General features: G+C 45.1%; 1 protein-coding gene across 1 annotated transcript; it reads right to left on the bottom strand.

Moving 5' to 3' along the window:
* Nucleotides 1-2756: 2756 nt before the first annotated feature.
* On the bottom strand, nt 2757-21928 carry pex1 (peroxisomal biogenesis factor 1). The gene is made up of 24 exons (XM_012829564.3): nt 21643-21928; nt 21370-21513; nt 21148-21231; nt 20824-20938; nt 19955-20670; nt 19733-19852; nt 19295-19418; nt 18733-18839; nt 18481-18572; nt 18127-18259; nt 16831-16927; nt 16567-16737; nt 13933-14087; nt 13590-13794; nt 13075-13241; nt 12335-12469; nt 11552-11616; nt 11158-11300; nt 10577-10680; nt 10162-10338; nt 9349-9579; nt 4114-4311; nt 3435-3568; nt 2757-3148 (listed from the first exon to the last, which is right to left on the bottom strand). Exons 1-24 carry the CDS (start codon nt 21748-21750, stop codon nt 3064-3066), a joined length of 3810 nt encoding a protein of 1269 aa, XP_012685018.2. The 5' UTR covers nt 21751-21928; the 3' UTR covers nt 2757-3063.
* Nucleotides 21929-21932: the final 4 nt, after the last annotated feature.

Raw genomic sequence — 21932 nt, forward strand, 5'->3', positions numbered from 1 at the left:
CAGTCTGCCTATTTAAAATGGTGAAAAGTAGTCACTGTGGTGTTTGGTATCATGGTGTGTACCACACTGAACATGGACCACAGAAAGCTAAGGACAGAGTTGTCTCAGGAGATTAGAAAGAAAATTATAGACAAGCATGTTAACGGTAAAGGCTATAAGACCATCTCCAAGCAGCTATTCCTGTGACAACAGTTGCACATATTATTCAGAAGTTTAAGGTCCAGGGGACTGTAGCCAACCTCCCTGGACGTGGCTGCAAGAGGAAAATTTATGACAAATTGAAGAGACGGATAATACAAATGGTAACCAAAGTGCCCAGAACAACTTCCAAAGAGATTAGAGGTGAACTCCAAGGTCAAGGTACATCAGTGCCAGATCGCACCATCAGTCGCTGTTTGAGCCAAAGTCGACCGAGGAGGACACCACTGTTGAAAGCAAATCATATAAAAGCGAAACTGGAATTTGCCAAAATGCATATTGACAAGCCACAGGGCTTCTGGGAGAATGTCCTTTGGACAGCCGAGACAAAACTGGAGATTGTCAGTTTCAAGTTATTTCAGTGACTATTGTGGGTTTTTCCTTCTTTAAATGAAGGGTACCAACAATTTTGTCCACGTCTGTATATATATATATTCTTATTATTCGTGTTAGTCTAAAAATACACACAGATTGTGGGATTTGTTTAAGTCCCTGTTCAGCTTTCTTAGTATTTGTCGTAGCAAACTGTCCAGGCAGCACGGGCGGCTCTTGTGCCGTTTCGTTTCTTTGTCAGCTCCGCTCTACGATCATCTCTCCTGAGCCAGCGCTGTTCTGTCACGACCAGTCCCAGCACGGAACGTCTGTTTTAAAAAGATCTGAAGACGTCCTCCGAATGAACCGACTGTATTTTCCGGGGCTCAGAGCAGGTTATTTATTGAAGACATTTTATTATTTTGGTTGTATTTCTTCTTTTTAGTTGTTGCCGTTTGTTCTCTCTTTTCAGCTGGCTTCTGTGGATTTATCACACTGGCGTGTCCCTGCCTCTGTGCATCTGTCTCTTTGTGACAGTGAAGACGGCTGAAGTGCATTTTTTCAATTTTTTCACCCCCAACCCCCAACCCCCACCCCCTACCCTCTCTCCACATCTCAGAAGTCAATTTGGTATCTTTGCTCCTTTTGTTTTTCAGTCGGTTTGTGTTCTTCACAAAGCGGTGAGATCGGCTGAGGGTGGTCGACTGATCCGGGGAGACTGACAGCCGTGGTGTTCTCCACAAAGGCCAGTGGGATGGTGGGTGGGTGGTGAGCGGCGGAGGGGCTCTGAGCAGCCAGGAGGATGAGGAAGCTTCGTGTGGGAATGGACACTGCTGCTGCCGCTAGTCCTCTTGTGTGTGTGTGTGTGTGTGTGTGTGTGTGTGTGTGTGTCTGTGTGTGTCTGTGTGTGTGTGTGTGTGTGGGGGGGGGGGGGGGGGTGCTTTGCTTTATACTTTGGTTATTTGAAGTCATCCTTTTTCTGGTTTCGTGTTTTTTTTTTCCTGATAACTCTTTCTTCTGTCTGTTTCCTCACTCCTTTCATCCAGCACATCTTTGTTTCAAACTAAGCAAGGTACTTTTGGGGCCACATGTGAACAACGCTTAGCAGTCTAGGAGTTATTGAATGCAAAACTTGCGGTGTGTGCAATTAAATATATTGGTCTTAAAATGATATTATATTATCAATTATTATTAAAATATACTCCCATTCACACATGTGTTTTATAACTGAACTAAGGAAGAAAGAAGGAAAAAATGGAGAGTTGAACAGAAAATCAAGAATGGAGAAAGAGAGAGAGGGAGAGAAAGTGTGCTTGTATAACTCACTCACTGGTTGACGTTGCAGGGCTACTGAATCGGCATGTTGGGAGTAATGGCTGCACATATGCATCTAGGCAGGCAGGGCCTCTTGAACACTGTATTTGACTCGCTTCTTTCTATCTCTGCTTCCTCTTCCTCCCTTCCTCTTCTCGTGTGGACCAGAATGCTCTTGTGGGTTCTACTGATCTATTTTTGCCATTCTTCACACCACCCACTCGTCTTTTTCTGCACGTGCATCATGCTCATGAGTGTGCAGTGGTGTATCTCCAAAACGGTTTGTGTGTGTGTGTGTGAGTGTGTGTGTGTGTGTGTGTGTGTGTCTGTTGTTTGAGTGTGTGTGTGCGTGTGTGCCAACACACGCCTATGCACTGACACCTAGGACAAGAACAAAAGCATTGGCTGAGACTCCAGGTGGCTCAGACCCCCCCCCCCCCATGTGACTGTGGTGTGTGTGGGCAGAGGAGCATCTTCCGATCACAGTGTGAAGTCAGGAGAAATAAGCCCCTGCAGCCTCTCTCCAACACTGCCGAGTCAGGAGAGAGAGAGAGGGAGAGAGAGAGAGAGAGAGAGAACTGGAGAGGAACTACTTCAAAGCACTCAACCGTCCCTCACAGGCTAGTTCCCTCTCTCTCTCTCTCTTTCTCTCACTCTCTCTGGCTGTCCTTCCACACACCAGGGCTGATGGAGATTTCATGCTGACCAGGTCTAGCGCTCGAGTAGGCTTGAACCGTAGGCCACAGGCACAGCTGGCTTGTTCAGTGTTGAAGCCAAAAAGTCAAACTTTAAGTTTGTGTTGTTCAATCCATTTGGTGAAGCTGGGGGAGTACACTGTGATAATATCGCCCCCTCCTGGTGGGAGGAATGTTTTGTACCTGTAGTTTTATTATCTGGGCATAGGCGCTTCACAATAACTCCAAAACACAAAATGTCATTATCAAATATTTTCTGTATTGTTTTTAATGTTTAATTTATTCATAACAAGTATCTAGTGTTTGAAAACACCACAATTACATTTTGACAAATAATTATTGTCATTTCAATTGTTTACATAATATACAGTATTGGTAACACAATATTGTTACATTTCCATTTATACACTGTTCATGTGCAAACACTGACAAGAGTTACTGTTCGACAGTCTCTATTACCTTCATTGTGTGTGTGTGTGTGTGTGTGTGTGTGTGTGTGTGTGTGTGTGTGTGTGTGTGTGTGAGAGAGAGGTGTGTGTTTACACTATGCCAGTGTCACTCTTTGGCCTGGTCTGAATGCAGCCAAATTCTGAGTCTTGGGCTCTCGAGATGCTCCAAAAGATTCATACCTGCAGAAAAAACTTAGGCTTACTACTTCAAACTTCCACTTATACACACTCACTCTCACTCACTCTCTCTTTCTCTCTCTCTCTCACACACACACACACAAGAAATAGACTGGGTGGTAATATTCACATCTCTCAACACAGCATCCCATTAATATAATCTGATCCATGCATTGATGAAACATTATATATCATTGATAAATGTACTCTTCCTTGACACCACTGTTGTTATTGATGCATGTGAGTGTGTGTGTGTGAATGGCTCGTTGCAAGTACCGGTCCAACTCACATCTCAGCATATCTCCTCCACTCCTCACTGTCGACCGAGGGCCGGGTGCTGGCCAGCGCAGCGGTCAGGTGGGCCTGGCAGAGCAGCAGGGACAGCTTACTGGGGCCGGCAGGCTGGACAAGCACAGGGTCCTCCTGGAAGAGACAGAACCACAGGAGAGGTCAAAACACACGCGATGGACGCCTGGTAACTGGTTTTGATGCATAACACATTGACCGTAGGTCTTGTGTGAACTAATTACAAAGCACATATGAGAGACATATGAGAGAGTTATACTGCGTGGATTAAAAACAATGATCTGGGATGCCAGAGCACTCCTGAGGAAGAGTGTGAGAAGAGAAGAGTGTGCAGATTTGTTTCGTAGAGAAGATCCAGGGGTCTGTCCTAGGGCAGTGAGTGGGGAGGATACTGCACTCCAGCGATGGCTTGTTAGTGAACTGCATGCACTGCTGTTTGCTACTCTTCATCTAGAACTCGGGACACTTGAAGTGTGTTACTGCTGTCACTCCTGCATAAGTGTGTGTCAGAGTGAGTGCAAGCGTGTGTGCGGTTGCGGTACTGACGGCCGTCCTGCGGTAGTTGCTCTTGAGCGTGCTGACGTCAGCGCGCAGCTGCTCCGCCTGCATAAGTGTGGTCGGAGTGTGTGTCGCATGCGTGTGTGTGCGGTTGCGGTACTGACGGTCGTCCTGCGGTAGTTGCTCTTGAGCGTGCTGATGTCGGCGCGCAGCTGCTCCGCCTGCCCCGGGCTCAGCTCCTGGAAGCCCTGCTGCAGGGAGGCCATGAAGGCCGGCGCGGGGGACGAGCCCGCCTCCCTCACCAGCGCCCCCGTCAGGTCGTGGGTGGTGGTGGAGTTGGGCCCCGAAGGACCGAGGGAATTCTGGGGAAAACGGTGGGAGAAAAAGGGTATTAGTGGACAGGAGAAAATTGAATTAAGGGTACGGAGTGCTGTATGGCATAGCAAGATCATGTCTTTGTCATGTTTGGGTTCATTTGAATGGTTTCAGTGTGAGTGGTACAGTGGTCTCAGTCCTGAAGCTGAATCGCTTGTTTTATTTAAAACAAATGAACTATAGGCTTCATGTAACCCCCATTTATAAATAATTTAGAGTCCTCCATGTATAAATCCTCATTGTGTGATCCCTATTTGTGTAAACACAAAACTGGCCCCAATGTCTGGAGTCATAAACTAAACTGGGTATTTAAGAAGAAGATAGCAAAAAGCATCCTGACATCCATGAGACTCCCTCTGAGCAGCCAGGTATGTTCATACCCTCTGAAAGTTTGAATATTTCATAATTCTCTTAGAGTCTTTAGATTTAGATTAGATTCATTTTAGATTATTCATTTTAGATGTGTTTGAATGTGTAACTGAATTAGCAACTTGCACCAGACCAAATAAATTGTGAGGCTCTGATCTACTGTTGCCTCTGCTGACATTATTAACAAGAGAAGTATTACTCGGTAACGGTTTCTGCAATGCGGGACTAGGATTCAGGCATGAAAACGGGTCAGGGGTGAAAAAGGTGAGAAGGATATTACCCCTCCAGTGGGGTCCGGGGGCATGCTCCCCCGTAAGAAAATTTTTAATATTCCATATTTTAAAGCATCAATCTGATGCATTTTGAGAGGCTTTTTTTGCCAACCTGGGGAGAGCTGGAGAAACTTAACTTCAGCCATGAGTCCAAAATTATTATGGCCTCCTTACTAAGTATTATGCACTGATGTCACTGGGTCTAACATACAGTATAAGAGGCACAATGTGGTAAGGGCACCACAAATGGCTTAATGCATAGCCCCCACAAGAGATGGTGGACATGCTGTAACTTAACTTGTCTACTCTTCCATCATGATTGAAAGCCAATACAATGTTATGTAATTCAGATTTTAATTAGGGCTGTCAATAGAGACAAAAAAATTAACTAATTAATCTCACATTTTGAAATTCATTAATCTAAATTAATCGCGATTAAAAGTTGGTTTGACTTCTAAAGACTAAATCTTATAAATTAACGAGTAATCACTTTCAGACAGCGTGTATTTTAGACACTGTTGTTTAATTGTATTTTTTTTTTAACACAAAACTACACGCAGAACTATGTTTTCAAAGAGGCTCAGGCCTATAACTCATAGCTATAAAGTGCCAGCCAGGTACAGACTGTGCGCCGCGCAGGGTAGATGTTAAAATGGAAGTAGCCTAGCAGCTGCCAACATAATACGGGCACTATCAGTGCCTAAAGTGGTCAGTTTGCCACTTATCTCCCATCTGTTTGAGACGTCGATGAATTCCTCTGCACAGTCCTCCGCTGTCGCGAATGTTTTTTTTTTTTTACTTCCAATGCAAAAGATCTCAATTTCCATACATTGTCAATAAAATGAACTGTGACACCCAGGTAATTGTCATTTCTGACTGACGTCCAGTTGTCACCAGTAAGGGCGACGCTGGCAGCTTGTTCGAGGAGCTGAATTTTTCGTGCTCTCTCGCCGTCATACAACGATAAATCGTAAGAATTGTCCCCTGAAGCAACTCGAATCACCTCAGACAGCCCACCGTCCTCAACTATGTTGATGGGCCGACAGTCACGGGCAATCTAAACTGCGTAAGCGTTGGTAACCTTTTCACGGACTGGTCTAGTTATTTTCCTAGTGAAGTCGTGGATTGTGGGTTGGCGACCATCTAACCTGGGACTGCTTTCTGTCAGGTGCTTTGCATTAAGGTGATAGCTAAATTCAGCTTGACAAATGCTACATACAACTTTAGTTTTGTCGGTTGGTCCCTCATTTTCACTCTTAAACAGAAACTTTCCGCCCAACAATCCCTCTGCTCTCTCCATCTTCAACTACCGTCTCGGTCTCTCCTATTCCTGACGGCAGGCACGCGGCGGTTTCGTGTCATGTGTCAATGCACATCGGAAGTAAACAAAGTTGCGTTAACTGCCTTAAAATATTTTATCGCATTAATCTTGGCCACAATAATCTGATAGATTAACGCATTAAAGCAGCACTATGTAGTTTTTGGCTTGGAGCTCCCCCTAACGGCGAAACCTGTTGAAATTTGTTTTCCTCGTTTATGACAAACTAACGAGTCAATAACTTTGCTAACACAGTCAAACATCAAGCAAGTGCAAGACAAGACAAAGCAGGACACCAAATAAACAACTTACTAATCCAGCAGAAAGATGGCTAGCTCTGAATCAAAATCTCCACCCGATCCTAGTCGCACATGCGCAGACAAAAAGGACCGGGCGGCTCCAGAAATCTTACAGACCGCAGTCATTTCCCTACAGACCCCCGATGGCAATGGCGGGGAGGCCATTCTCCATATAAAAAGTAATTGTAGCGGCACCATTTTTTTCAAGCTGTTATTTTAGGGTGGAATTGTTACATAGTGTTGCTTTAACTTTGACAGCCCTAATTTTAATACATTTTATTGGCAAAGATAACAATTTACATTACAGTTCGTAATACTCTCAGAACCAGATAATTTTTTCTTCTTTGCCTGAACGACCAGTGTCTTCATGGCCCGCTTTCGCTGTTTTGCCACGTCTCAGCCTCGACCTTTTCTCTTCTTCAGCAGGCGTGCTTTCAGCTTCTGATGGTGGTCTGCAATGGTGATGCAAGGCAACTTCGCGTTAATATTTTCATGCACTAGCGCTCCCTTCTGGCACGCGCACCTGTTCGCAATTCACTGAATCTCGCGCTCCCTTCTGGCACGCGCACCTGTTTGCAATTCACTGAATCTCGTGCTCCCTTCTGGCACGCGCACCTGTTCGCAGTTAACTGAATATGAATACCTACCCCCCCCCAAAAACATTCTCATCGAATCTACACGATTCACGTAGGTCACCTATTTTGGTTTCAAAACGGCGAATTTCGCCGAAAGGTGAGGGATTTTCATGCCTGCAGGATTAGTGTCAAATCAAAAAGCATTGATGGAGGTCTTGAGGAGCCTGGCTAATCACCTGTGTTGTACGTGCTGCTGCAGAACTGTTACATTGTATTATACAGCGGTGGATTGCCTTCCAGCCTCTGCACTGAACTGAATGGTTATACTGAGCTTGTGCAGCTGCCTGGCACTCAGTCCAAGAAACTGTTCTTCAACTATTCCCCAGAACTACTAGCAGGTTGTGTCTGTGGAATACACCAAAATCTAGCAATATCCTGAGCGACACTGTTCCTTGAAGAAACCAGTTAATAAAAAGTTAGAGAGGTATTCATCATAATAAGATTGTAGGTATCCAGAAGAAATGACCCCAGGTCAGCCTACCTAATGGGTAATAATATTGCATTAAAAGAACGGGGCCTTAGGATTGAGTGGAGTCAGATTAATTAGGTTTACCAAGATATGGTCCTTAAATATATATATATATATATTGTATTTCAGCAAAGCGCAGACAGACGAACATGCAGAAACCTTCTCCCACTCCCAGTTCCATCGTTGGAGTCATATTAATTAGGTTTACCAAGATATAGTCCTTATATATATATATATCGTTGGTCTTAAACCAAGGACCATGGAGAAGGTGTAGACTATTCCAGTCCGAATATACATTTTATGAAACAAAACTATGGGGACCTATCGATAAAACAATATAACACGTGGGTGAAGGAGATAGGCTTTCCTAACAGAGACAGTTTTAGTACGAGACAACTTGATCAGCTAAAACCAAAGACTCAGAAAGCTCTGCTCAGTGTCTTAAAAAACAAGCCGATCCGGACTCGGACTCCGCCCCAGCCAGAGCAACAGTCCCGCCGCTACAACCACCGACACCCCTGAGAGAAGATCCACCCGCATCTCCGACGCACACGAGAACAGGAACCAGATATGGAATAAGACAAAATAAAGACCTCAACAACCCCAATTCTCTGCGGACTACAGAATGTGTTAGACCAACTTACAGCTGCGTCAGGAGGGGTGTGTGTCATGGAGGAAGATACATGCCGCACATACATCCCTGAGAACGATGAGGATGGTCACACAATAGATAAGGGCACACAGGATTTAAACCAATTAGTTAAAAATCTCCAGGAACGACAAAATGTGAGTGATGACTGGTTGGCTGAACTCTTCCCAGCAGTAAAGGCATGGATAATAAGGTTACTGGCCCCAGTGGTAATAGTATAACTGTTGCTGTGTGATGCCATCTGTTAGGGCAATGATAGACTCAATGGTAAAGAAATTGTTTGGCCAATATGTCAAACTGCCTCATGAAGAGGACATTGAAGATTGGCAACCCCCTGGGATATATGCTGATGATTTTGTGCAAGCTAAATGTGTGATGTAAAGATTAGACCTTGGCCTGCTAATATGTATATGGATGCCTGTGTTCATAAAAAACAGCAGATGCTTTCCTAATAACAAAGACACACCGAAGGTATAAAGGGAACCTAACCTGAACCTAAAGGGATTATTTCCCGTGATTAAATCAATTCACAACTGTTATAAAATGCAGTTTTCTGGATGTTTTTGTTGATATTCTGTTTCTCACTGTTAAAATAGACCTACCATTACAATTATAGATCATGCATTTCTTTGCAAGTGGCCAAACTTGCGAAATCGGCAGGGGGTCAAATACTTATTTTCCCCACTGTAATTATGTACTTAGTCTTGTTGCAACATAGATTTGCTGAGGGCACAGTTTTATTCTTATGCTGTTGATATTCTGTCTCGCACTGTTAAAATAGACCTACCATTACAATTATAGATCACGCATTTCTTTGGAAGTGGGCAAACTTGTGAAATCGGCAGGGGGTAAAATACTTATTTTCCCCACTCTAACTGTAGAGATATAGCCTACACCATTTAATAGCCACAGCAAAAAAAAGCAAGTACACATGTCTGAGTCATATGTAAATAAAACAAATGTAACCAGAAATAGATATGTAATACAAAAAAATATAAGAGGCTGTAACTGACCAGGTCAGGGGGGGAGGGGTTGTCCAGCTCGGACTCGTAGGAGCTGCCGAAGTAGAGTCTCCACATGTTGGGGCGGGGCACCTCTTGGGGCGTGTCACTGGGGTCGAGCAGGACTGCAGGCGGGTCCAGCCCACCGTCGCCCTCCCCGGCCGAGTCGTCAGACCCGCTGCTGTGGTTCAGGAAGATCATGGAGGAGAGGCTGCCGTCACTGTCTGAGCCAGAGCCCAGATCCTAGTGGGCAATAGAGGGGTGAGAAAAAAGTTTGTGTCAGAGTGTGTGTGTGTGTGTGTGTGTGTGTGTCTTTGTGCGTTTGTGTATGAGTGCGTGTGTGTGTGTGTGTGTGTGTGTGTGTGTGTGTGTGTGTGTGTGTGTGCGTGTGCGTGTGTGTGTATGTTTGGCACACTTGCCCCCCCAAAAAAGTGACTGCCCACAGCTTTGTGTGTGTGTGTGTGTGTACACGTTGACTTGTGTATGTCTCTGTATATTCTCATTAGGTAGGTACTACATGTACCATGCCCTTAAATAGTGTACAGGCCTTCTATCACATGCATCCCTCTGTTTCATACATGTCTGGAAGAGCATGGCTTCAAATTAGATGCTTAAGGAAACCTCATCAAATCAGCTCTGTGTATGATGGATCAAGATCCATAGCTAATACCTGAACATTAATACATCCTGTATTCTTAGACATACTGCTTATGTAAGGCCTTTGGCAATAGTAAAATAACTAATAAACTGTCAAATCTGAAAATCAGTGCAAAAAGACACAATGATTGTAGAGAGAGTGTGTTGCACCCAGTGCTGGGGTCTCACATGCAGCAGGCTGCCCCCAGGGCTGGAGTGGATGGCCTCCAGCTGGGCGTTATACAGAAGAGCCTTCAGGTCGGCTCCCGTGAACGAGTCCGTCGCCGCTGCCAGCTCCTCCAGGTCCACATCCGGTCCCAGCGGAAACAACCGGGTCAGAACCCTGAGGATCTCCAAACGGGCCACCTGATACCAGCACCACCACACAGAATTCAGAGGTACTATGTCTTTAACAGATAACTTTAAGCAAGCTTTGTAAAGATTTGCTAAATAAATACGGTCACATAAACTGTACAAAAGCTATGTAATATGGAACACACTAGCTTCAGACACCAGAATACAACAGACAACCATAACCCTCAACCACTTAGTGTGATTGACTGTATAAAATAAACATAACCTCACGTGCTTGGTGAACACTGACCTGGTCTGGCGGAGGGCAGTACAGGGACTTATCCAGGCGCCCTGGCCTCAGCAGGGCCGGGTCAATCAGGTCAGGACGGCTGGTGGCAGCCAACACATACACCCCTGCAGCCGTTACACAGACAGTCAGTGGCACAATCCAAGGATTTACATCTCAGATACATTAGAATATGAGGATTATGTGACCTCTCCTCTCAGTCCATTGACCCTCGACATTAAGAGCTTAGAACAAGCATAGCTACAAGTATGTTTTAAAATTCACTTTAGAGTATTCTTTATGACCACCCCGCTCTCACGTGTTATACTATGCTAGCTGGTATGTTAAGCCTGTGACATGCTGTGATCACAGAGGGCTTGGATTAAAAAGGCTCGGGGATTTACAGATTATTCTTTTGAAAGGACTCCTACACATTCTAACTCCTAACTATAATCCTTACACTTACGACAGTCAGCATTATAAAAGTATACATTCTTCGTGGGTCTGCACATGCACATGTGTGCAAACATATGTGTGCATGCCTGCGTATGTACACAAATGACAGGTATGTATGTAAACAACACATATGCATGAGTCATCCGTACCCTGCAGGCCCTCCACCCCGTCTAGCTGTGTGAGCAGCTGGTTGACCACGCGGTCGGTGACCCCAGTGCTGTCGTGACCTCTGCGGGGGGCCAGCGAGTCGAACTCGTCGAAGAAGAGAATGCAGGGCTTTGCAGCCTGGGCTCTGAAACGGGGGAAAGACGCGGTCCGGCAATCGGTCATCAGTCATCATCTCCTCTCATCCCTTACTCATCCTCGGCTCTCATCACAACAGTCACAGCATCACATCACAGTCAAAGCATCACATTACAGACTCGACATCTATATCATACACTCGTCAAGAGAATAAATGTTTAAGGCCTCTTTCAGAGAATGGAGCTTGGGACTTGCTGGTGAAAGTTGGTGCTCCTGAGGCATAAAAAAAGGCAGACTGACCTTTGAAACACATCCCGGACGGACTGCTCACTTGCGCCAATGTACTTGCTGAGAAGTTCAGGGCCCTGTGCAAGAAAAAGACAGAAAGAGAGAGAGAGAGAGAGACAGAAAGAGAGAGAGAGAGTTAGTTCATAAAAACACCTTCAGTAGATTATAGCCTTTTATGAGTGCGCCATTGAATAATCATAAACTCTCCCACCCAAACGCAATTACATTTCATTGATATTAACGGTGCCAGGTGGCAAATGAACCCATTCATCATGGCTCTAGGATTGGGCTTTATTGGTGTTTGCCTTCCCCCCGCAGTGCAGTAGATGAGAAAAATCCACAGGAAGAGTCTGTGAGCGATGAGGCCAGATGTGCTTTACTATAAATGCTGATAAAGTTCATAACAGCCTCCTCTATGACTCCAGACACTAAGCAATACACTATAAGACTACAACACAGGTGTCTGCTTCCGCTCTCTGAAGCACTGTGGTGTAAAATCTATTATCACACGAATGTATCTAGCTTTACATTAAGATGCAGCTTATTGATCCAGTTATTGTCGACACTGAATGAAAATGTAATTTTGGTTAAAATGGTCGGAGTTTTCCTCAGAATGTGTGTAACATGATTTAACATGAGGTGGTTTGTTGCATTTGTTTTTTTAAATTGTCAGGCCCTGAAGAATATAACAACAAATTATCCAAAGTAGTCCACAATTTGTATTCAAACTGAACCTTCAGTGCTTTAGTGTGAACCATCGGTTGGGAGGCTCGGCTCTGAAGCCCAGTGTGGTACCTTAATACTGATGAAGTTCATGCCGCTCTCTTTGGCAACGGCTCCGGCCAGGAGGGTCTTGCCCGTCCCCGGGGCTCCGTAGAGCAGCAGCCCGGTGCGCTGGCGGATCGGCAGCTTGGAGAACAGGATCGGGTACTGGAGAAAGAGAGAAGCGAGGAGAACAGGATCGAGTACTGGAGAAAGAGAGAGAGGCGAGGAACTGCAGCAAGAGAACATTTCATCACTATTTATCTCCTCAGTGCTGGGAGAGCTTGGCTAAGACCTTGGGTGAGTTTAAATCCGATTCTTGGATCCAGCAGGAAATTTACAGGGGTAAACATTTCGGCGCACTCATAAAAGGCTATAATCTACTGAAGGTGTTTTTATGAACTAACTCTCTCTCTCTCTCTTTCTGTCTGTCTCTCTCTCTCTCTCTCTTTCTGTGATCATCGAAAAATGTGCAGAGGAAATTCTCAAAAATTGCAATGATTATAAATCCTTGATTGATTATCACTAATCCTTGGTTGATTATCACTAATCCTTGGTGTCCGTGACCTGTACTGTACACACTACAATTCACAACAATTTACATACAATTTACAATCTCCTTTTACTGATACATAGTATTTCTTTGTGTGATATGATAGCTTGTCCCAACAGACTGAAAAACACCTTTAGGTCCTTACCAGATGTTGCTTTTCAAATATTACTAGATTATTATGCAATCTGTTCTGAAAAAAAGTCCACAGACTTTTCCCTACCTTGGCTGGCAGTAGGATGGTGTCCATCAGCATTTGGCGAACCTCGTTGAGTCCTCCCACGCTCTCCATGCCAGCCACGCCAGGAGTCTGAAGCTGGGCACCCCAGAGCGAGGGAGGCGTGAAGTCCCTTAGAGCGTGCACAAAGTCCTCCCAGGTCACACGCAAGTCTGTCAGGAAAGGGAACAGGAAAATGAGAAGTAATATACGGGGATGCAAACCTCACTTCACCACCTCAAAATCACTAAGGATTAAAGCACATGAGTTGCACTGTACACAGACAGACACCACTCTATAATCACTCTCTCATGCTTTCAGAACTTTCATGTCTTCAACTTTTCATTTTTTGATAGTGTGTCATTATTGTTCCTTTTATAAAACCCAAAAAACTACTCTTCACAAAGAAGAACAGTCTAGAACTATTGGGTGTTACTCTTGTAGAGTGTAAAGTGTTTTCTGAAAAGTGAGGAACGCTAGATTAAATCCATCTTATTGTTTATTTGATGAGAACCCAGCACCTCCAGGCCTATCCAGAGCACCGCTGTAGCCCTTGTTGTTCACCACGCTGGCATGTACAGCCCTCTCCAGCAAGAGAGACAGGTCCCGAGGCAGATAACCCTCCGTCTGCTTGGCTACGGCCTCAAGGTCTAATGCGTCGAGGCAGTCAGAAGACAAGCTGCTTTTGCTGAGCATGAGAGACCTCAGGATCTCCACTCTCTGGGCCTAGAAGCAAGGAGGTTTCATAGTTAGTGCACCCCAAGAAATACTGGAATTTTAAATCTCTTCATGATAACATCAAAGTCTTTGAAATGCAATTTCAACTAGCGTTGAATTATGGGAAATGTAGTCTTTGATGTTTACCTGATCTGGGCTGTGGATGTGGGCAAAGCTCTGAAAGAAGTGGGAGCCCTGCACCTCTCTAAGGGATGAGTGTAAGGACTCCCGACTCTGGGCAGTGGCAACTAGGGCAACCAGACTGCCCCGCTCGATAACATCATCTACAACATCTTTCAGACCTGAGCAAATAACACAGAGATGGACATCATCTCATTCAGGTCAGGCTGCAGAACAGCACTGTGATCTGAATAACTTCATAGAACATGACAGCGTACAGTAAAGGTGTGTATGAATTAATACTCGCAGTACAGACGTTCTACTCCTTAAAATCCTGTCCATCTCCAAACACATGAGAAACTGTACAGACTACGGTTCAGATAAGCAGCTGCTTTCCCATACAAGGGGTCAAAATCTTTAGAAGCTTTAAAAAAGAAATATATATGTATATAAAGCTTCTGAAGATTCTCCTCCACCATATATATATATATATATTGTGACGACCCTGCCTCTTTTGGTTGCTGGGCTGGCGGTTTGTCTGTCTTTGTGTTTGTCTTGCAGATGCCCAGCAGGTGTGTTCAGCTCATCAGTGGATTGGGAACACCTGGGACCGGTACTATAAGAGCACATCCCACTGGTTCCAAAGGAGATTGAAGGAGATTCTGACAGAGCTTCAGACAGAGATTCGGAGAGAGACAAGGGAAACGTTGCTCCCTACGCTCTGCTCGTGCCATGTTCATCTTTGCGTACTTTTCACAATACAACACTCCACTTACTGACCTAGCATGCAGGCATACACGCTAACGCTTACTGACTCACTGACTGCCACACCTCACCGTAGCTTGGGCTGTTAGTGTCCTGGCTAACTGTAATAAATCCTTGTGTTTTGGCTTTTAAACTCTGTGAACGTCTGTTATTTGTCATGTCTGTGAGCCGGACATGACAAATTGGGGGCTCGTCCGGTTTGAATTCGGAAGTTAGTTTGGTGGTGCAAGTTAGCTGGTTGTCTAGTTTTGGCTGGGCAGGATTTGGAATACTGTTTGACCTAAGGAAGGTAAGTTGATGCGCTTGTGTAATGGTGTTGGAGCTAAATGCTATTTTCCCCCTGTTAGGCACAGCAGCGTTGCTCCTTTGAGTTTCGCTGGTTTGTTTTTTTGTGTAGTGTTGGGGTGAAAGCGGTTAGAGCTTTTGTCTCGGGAGCATGTCCGTGGTGGTGGGGTTGTTGCCAGTAACTGGTCGCTTCCTCAGGCCAGCGGTCACTAGTGCATAAATACCCACCGCGAGTAACCTCATGAAGACCAGGGTTGGAGTTAGGTAGTATTTTGTAAGCAGATAGAGGGGACGCTCTTGTTTGCCGTGTTACAGCCAGCGTGTTGACTACTGTGTTCCAATGGTCTGGGGTTTTAAGAAGGAAAAAAGGGGGAAGTGTGCATCGCAGGGCGCCCTGCGTTGCCGGTGGAAGGAGTTCTCCCCCTCGGTCAGTGGCAGTGACGGAGAGGGAAGAGCCTCACGTTTGTGACTCAGGCATGTTAGTGTGTAAATTAGTGTGTAAGAGTGTCTGCATCAGGCAAGTAAGGCAGTGTCTGTGTATCAGGCCTGCTGGGGTGTAAGAGTGTCTGTGCATCAGGCAAGTAAGGTAGTGTCTGTGTATCAGGCCTGCTGGGGTGTAAGAGTGTCTGTGCATCAGGCAAGTAAGGCAGTGTCTGTGTATCAGGCCTGCTGGGGTGTAAGAGTGTCTGTGCATCAGGCAAGTAAGGTAGTGTCTGTGTATCAGGCCTGCTGGGGTGTAAGAGTGTCTGTGCATCAGGCAAGTAAGGTAGTGTCTGTATCAGGCCTGCTGGGGTGTAAGAGTGTCTGTGCATTAGGTAGGTGGGTGTGAAAAGTAGTGTCTGGGATTCAGGCATGTTAGGTTGACTCAGGGCCCTGTTGTGTAGTGCCTGAGTCTGGGCGGGTTTGTGTCATTTTAAAACTGTGTGGTATTAACCTCTCATCTTCCTTATGCAGCTAAAATGAGCCCAAGGTTGAGGGGGAGTGTTGCTTGCAGGTGGTATGTTCCTTTTAAAAATTGTTTGTTTCTCGGGGTTCCTGTTAGGACCCCGTTCTTATGGGGGAGGGTGTGACGACCCTGCCTCTTTTGGTTGCTGGGCTGGCGGTTTGTCTGTCTTTGTGTTTGTCTTGCAGATGCCCAGCAGGTGTGTTCAGCTCATCAGTGGATTGGGAACACCTGGGACCGGTACTATAAGAGCACATCCCACTGGTTCCAAAGGAGATTGAAGGAGATTCTGACAGAGCTTCAGACAGAGATTCGGAGAGAGACAAGGGAAACGTTGCTCCCTACGCTCTGCTCGTGCCATGTTCATCTTTGCGTACTTTTCACAATACAACACTCCACTTACTGACCTAGCATGCAGGCATACACGCTAACGCTTACTGACTCACTGACTGCCACACCTCACCGTAGCTTGGGCTGTTAGTGTCCTGGCTAACTGTAATAAATCCTTGTGTTTTGGCTTTTAAACTCTGTGAACGTCTGTTATTTGTCATGTCTGTGAGCCGGACATGACAATATATGGATATAACCGTAGTATATATATATATATATATATATATATATATATAAAGTATTCTGAGTAATGAGTGTTGTTAGGAATGATGTCATACTTTGGGCAATGTGCAGGTGGAGCAGGGCCTCTGGCCCTTGCTCGTGCTCTGGAGAGGAAGCAGCCGCAGTCACCAGGTCCAGATCATCCAGAAGGACCACTGAGGGCTGTCTCCACACTGCCTGCTCAAAAACCTCCTCCAGCCGTTGCCTAACAGTCTCAGCTCGCTTCCCTGAACATAGAGGTAAGTTTCCAAACATGTCATACACTGGATATTATGAAACAGAACTTTGGATATCACAGAAGAAAGGAATGATTGACTGACCTTTCAGCATCTTACAATCTACTACTTCAATATGGGCATCTAAGTCATCTATGGCTTTCCGGCAAAGTGCTTTGGATAGAGAGGACTTTCCACTTCCCTGTGGATATATGAAAAAAACATGCTTAGTACAACTGATTCTGTCGAATATATTTACAATAATTATCTAAACATCAATTTAATTTCACTATGACATGCCACAAGGTAACAGGTGGGATTTCTTCACTTAATACAGGTTAATTCACATGTCCCCAAGTAGTCTGTGAGTACATATTCTCATAGCAGTCACAACAATACGTTGAAGTTGCCTTCCGACATCAGATAGCAATCTTCAACCCCATGCTTTACCCCATTTGCCAGTGCTGTTTGTATGTGCCTGGTGTATACTTTTCTGCCCACTTTTCTTGCAGATAAGAAATTCTACTGTCTCTGTCATTAATCAGCAAAGAATTAACCTCAGTTCGTTTATTCTCAAACAACCACACCAATGACTTTAAAACCTGATTACGTCTCCACATGTAGCCTTGGGTCAAGCTAGTTTTACAACCAGACAAAATATGTTTTAATGAGCCCAAACTCAATACACCAATATACAACTTGTAGCATCCATCTTTACCCACTAAGGTTCTGCTGAGTTGGGAAGACATCATAAGTGGCTCCAATAATGAATTTAATGTGGTTAGCATCCATAGTCCACAATTCTCTCCAGCCGATCTTCCTATTCTCAACATTATGCTAGTTCATCCGTTGCCCTTGCTTTGCCTGAGAAGCTGCTGCTGCTCGTCTTGTTTCCTCTTCTTGCTCGTAAACAAAGCTAGTTACCATCTGCCTAATCTCCAGCAATGTAGCCTTAACCCATGATTTCTAACTGCCACCTAACCCATGATTTCTAACTGCCACCTAACCCAAACCCTGCTCTTCCACTCTGAACCTGCCCAATGATATCCCTATGCTGTAGTGCACCTTGCGCATGTTCTTCTCGTGTATTCCACTTCTTACCTATTTTCAACATTGGAGCAGTGGCCTTGACTGCTGGATCCTTAGACTTTGACAAAGTCATCTCCAGGCTTGTCTTAGCACATTTGAACTCCTCCACCAAGCTGGTCATTGGTAACTCCAAAATTCTTTTTCCAAACAATACTACAGTCCTTGGACAACATGGCACCCCAAGCCCTTTCCTAATGGCCTTATTCATGATTCTCTCAAATTTCTCCACCTCTGAAATACCAACTTCAAACACAGTCAAAGCCCCCCTAAAACAAAGCCCCAACCTCTTGTGTCACACAGGTTAAAGGTTACCTTGGCTCCAGTGATGAGCAGGGCTCCACTCCGCAGCCCAATCCCAGTGGCCACCAGCACCAGGGACAGCGGGCGTCCCATCAGGCTGTGGGAGATGTGCTCAAACGCTGAGGCGCTCATCTCAGCCACAGCCCTGTTAAAGAGAGGAGGAGACAACCACATCAGGAGACCAGTGAGTGGGTTCAGCATTTATCACTTACCATTTGTAATCATATACTAGACAGCACAGTAAAGGGAGAGGTTTAATGGGTTTTATTTGTGATTCCACATTTTACAGGGGTTAAATATCAACACTCAGCTAATTTCAGCCTCCTATACTATGGCTGTGGTCACGGTGGTGATATTCTTTCTTACCCAAGATGACTGAGGGAGGGGAAATCCTCATGAATTTGATCTGGATCTTTCGCAGGATCAGACGAGTCTGGACTCACTGGCTCTAGGACAACCTAGATGAGGTCATGAGTGCATCAAACTGTGTTAATTACTAAACTAAACTATCATGTTAATTACTCCACTGACTATCACTAAAATGAGACACCTAACCCCAAACCCCTGTAACCAATGCAATTAAAACCCTGTAACCATTACAGAGGAATACCATAGTACCTGTATGTCTTTCTTCTGGAGCAAACTTGTTGTTAACAGGAAAAGCTCATCTGTATGCTTCTCAGAGGGCTCCGGTTTCAGCACAGTCAAGGCAAACTCTGACTTTCCTGAGGAAACCGAGAAATATTGTGTTGAAGATAGTGAGATAACATGGGCTTTCAATCTCCAAACTAAATGACATCTAGCTCAGGAATGGATCTGGCCAGACCTGTCCCTACACCACACTCGCAGGGCACAAAGATGGTTTTCATTACAAAGGAAGCAATTCCTTTAGCAAATACCAGCTAACTAAATATAATGAATACAACTTAGGTATCAGGTCCCGTATATGTAAGACAACCATGTAGCATGACCCTGCTTGCCTTCATGTAAAATCATATGGCAAATATGAGGTATGCTTAATGTCGTTAGTACTTTGTGAGGTGGCCCCCACCCTCCATTCCAACAATAAGTCGTTGTCTGTACTTTAACTAAGTAAGTTTAGCCACAGTGGTGAATCTAGTCCTCATCCAGGGGAAGTTGGGGCTACACTTATTCCAGTCTGCTAGTCTGTGGGAGGTACCTTCTCCATTTGGCAGGAGGATGAAGCTGGAGCGATCAGTGAGACAGGCGAGTGGCTCATGGCTCTGGGAGTGCAGCCACTCCAGGAAGCCAGTCCCCACCTCCTCCTCACCCTCCGTCTGTGGCTGGGGTCATCCAGGGGGAACAGTGGATAAAAGTAAATTAATGAAACAACCGAGATGCATTCCTGTACCGCTGAATAGACCCGAGATGGGACAGAAAAACAGCCACTACAATGGGATAGAGGGGTCAAGTTTTAATTTACTTTTGCTGCATTTCAACATACTTTTCTTATGATCCCAACCATTGCATGATGTTGTGAAAGTACCACAAACCATCACTGCCTTTCCATTTCAACATTGTGTGGTGATGTTGCAGAAGTCTATAGCATTTTAGAGGAGATATTTACTGTATGTTTGTGTAATAGGGGACATATTACCATTGGCTGTACTGGCTGCAGCCTTACAGACAAGGCCACTCTTGGAGTTGAATTCATAGGCTTCAACCGAACAGTTGAATGGAGGTCTATTTTTAACCTGTTCCTTAAAGCCTTCGGAATCTGTCATGAATAAAGAACACACAAGCACACAATTGAGGCCAAACCATGCAGCCCCCCTGAACAATACCGCAAAGGCAATACATGACAGAGCTCGTGACTCACCCACAGCCTTCCACTGTGGAGCTCCCCCCTTTGAAAAGATGCTTGATCTTCCAAGTTTTCAAGATGACACTTCACCCTGACCAGTACTGAGTCTGTCTCCTGATCCTCCGCATCAACAGTGGATTTAGCGTCACTCTTGCTCTTCTCCATGGCCTGCTTGGCCTTCTCTCTTGCCTCCTTTGGAGAGGCTACCTTGGAGAGTTTGCCATATGTTATCTCAGGTTGTCTCCCACTGAGGTAGTGCACCTCGTGCTGGGCCAACGGCAGCATGTGGACCTCCCCATAAATGGCACCCAGGTGACTGGCAAAACGGGGAGGGGTTCTGCACACTCTCAACACAGAGTCAGTGAAGACGGCGGGGATTGTAGGAACAGGTGGGGCATCCTTGGCTGGATCCAAGCTCCCTGTGAGCATGTACCTCAGCAAGCTTTTCAAATCTGGTATTCCACCCCACTGCTGCTGCTGCTGCAGCTGGTTAAGGTGGTTCTGGCTAACATCCAGCTGGTCACTAGGGGACTCGTGAGACATGCTGCCCAATGAGGAGCTGGTGGAGGCGGGTTGATCAGAGGTTAGATGAGGTGTGTGGAGACTTTGGCTCGGGTTCAGATGTGCTGACCCCAAAGGGTTTCTTTGATCTCCACTCCTCATTTTGGGGGAGACGATCAACTCTGTGAACTGCTCCAGTCGACCATAAGGCACGCTCGGTGATAAGGAGGCTGCAGGATAGAGAAAAAACAAATAAAAAGTAGTCAAGCACAAATTCTTGAAGCACATATGATGCACATTATTCAAACTCATGTCTTACTGCACATACAGTATATGGTGCACATTATTCAAACTAATGTCTCAATGACTCTCAATTTACAAACCGATTTTGATGTATATGGATGTTCGCTGGTCCACCCACACAGGAAAAATACCATCCTCGTACACAACTCGGATCTGATCAAGCAGCTGGTTTTCCAGGGCCATACTGTGAAGCTCCTAAAAGACAGAGGTCATTCAGACACAGGGACAGTACTAATGCTTGAAAATATATACAAAACACAATTTGAGCTTTGAAGAACCTTAGAACTTAGAAGTGTTTATTATTAAGAAAATGATAAACACATTCAGTACAGCTTTATTTTCCAGCTCATTATTATGATTTCTGAGGCTCATGAACAGCTGGCACACTGAAACGGCATACCCACCAGGATTTCCCAGTCATCCGAGGACAGTGGCTCCACAAACACCTGATGCACAGATTGTACATTTTGACAGGGTCGCAGAAAACCCTAGAAGAGGAACATACCACTGAGTTTCCAAATGGTGGACGAAAATATGAGCGTAACATCCTCAGTGTCAGGAGGCTATTATTTTACAGACAAACAAATTTGCGGGTTAAACCGTTTTGTTGTCAGTTCCAACGTTACCTGCTCTCCCTCCTTCAGTCCAAGTTTCTTCGCCAGTTGGCGACTAAACTCGACATGATTCTCTTGAGATGGCGTGTGTCTGCCCCTAATCCAGCTAAAGAAGACGGGGGGACTGCCATCCCAGGACAGCTCGAGGATCTGATTCTGTGTTCAGTAATAAGAAGATAGTTACATGATGTGAACTTGTGTGTAACGTCGGCTACTTGTAAGCAATGCAAGTGGAAGGTCTCACTAGCTAAATAAACATAACAACTTGTTGTTAGTAGCAGTTACCTCATGCAATGATAGTTTTGTGATCAAGTTCGGTGGCAAGTGCAGGAAACAGTTTTTTGCGTTGTTAAATGCAAGTGTGACGGGTTGAATCCCATGACTGCCCAACATTACTTCGTTTGATGCTGAAGATGCACTATGGTTTCCATAAATGCCTAAAATTAGTTATGTGCATTTGTTAGCTGATGTTGCCAGTTAGCCAAATAGTAGTAGCATGGTCTGAAGAATGACAGCTTGAAGTCCAAGTCAGTCATAATCAATCGCACATGCTCTTTGTTTCGGCCTCTTATGTT

This window comes from Clupea harengus, chromosome 19 (assembly GCF_900700415.2).
Source record: "Clupea harengus chromosome 19, Ch_v2.0.2, whole genome shotgun sequence".
Taxonomy (NCBI): domain Eukaryota; kingdom Metazoa; phylum Chordata; class Actinopteri; order Clupeiformes; family Clupeidae; genus Clupea; species Clupea harengus.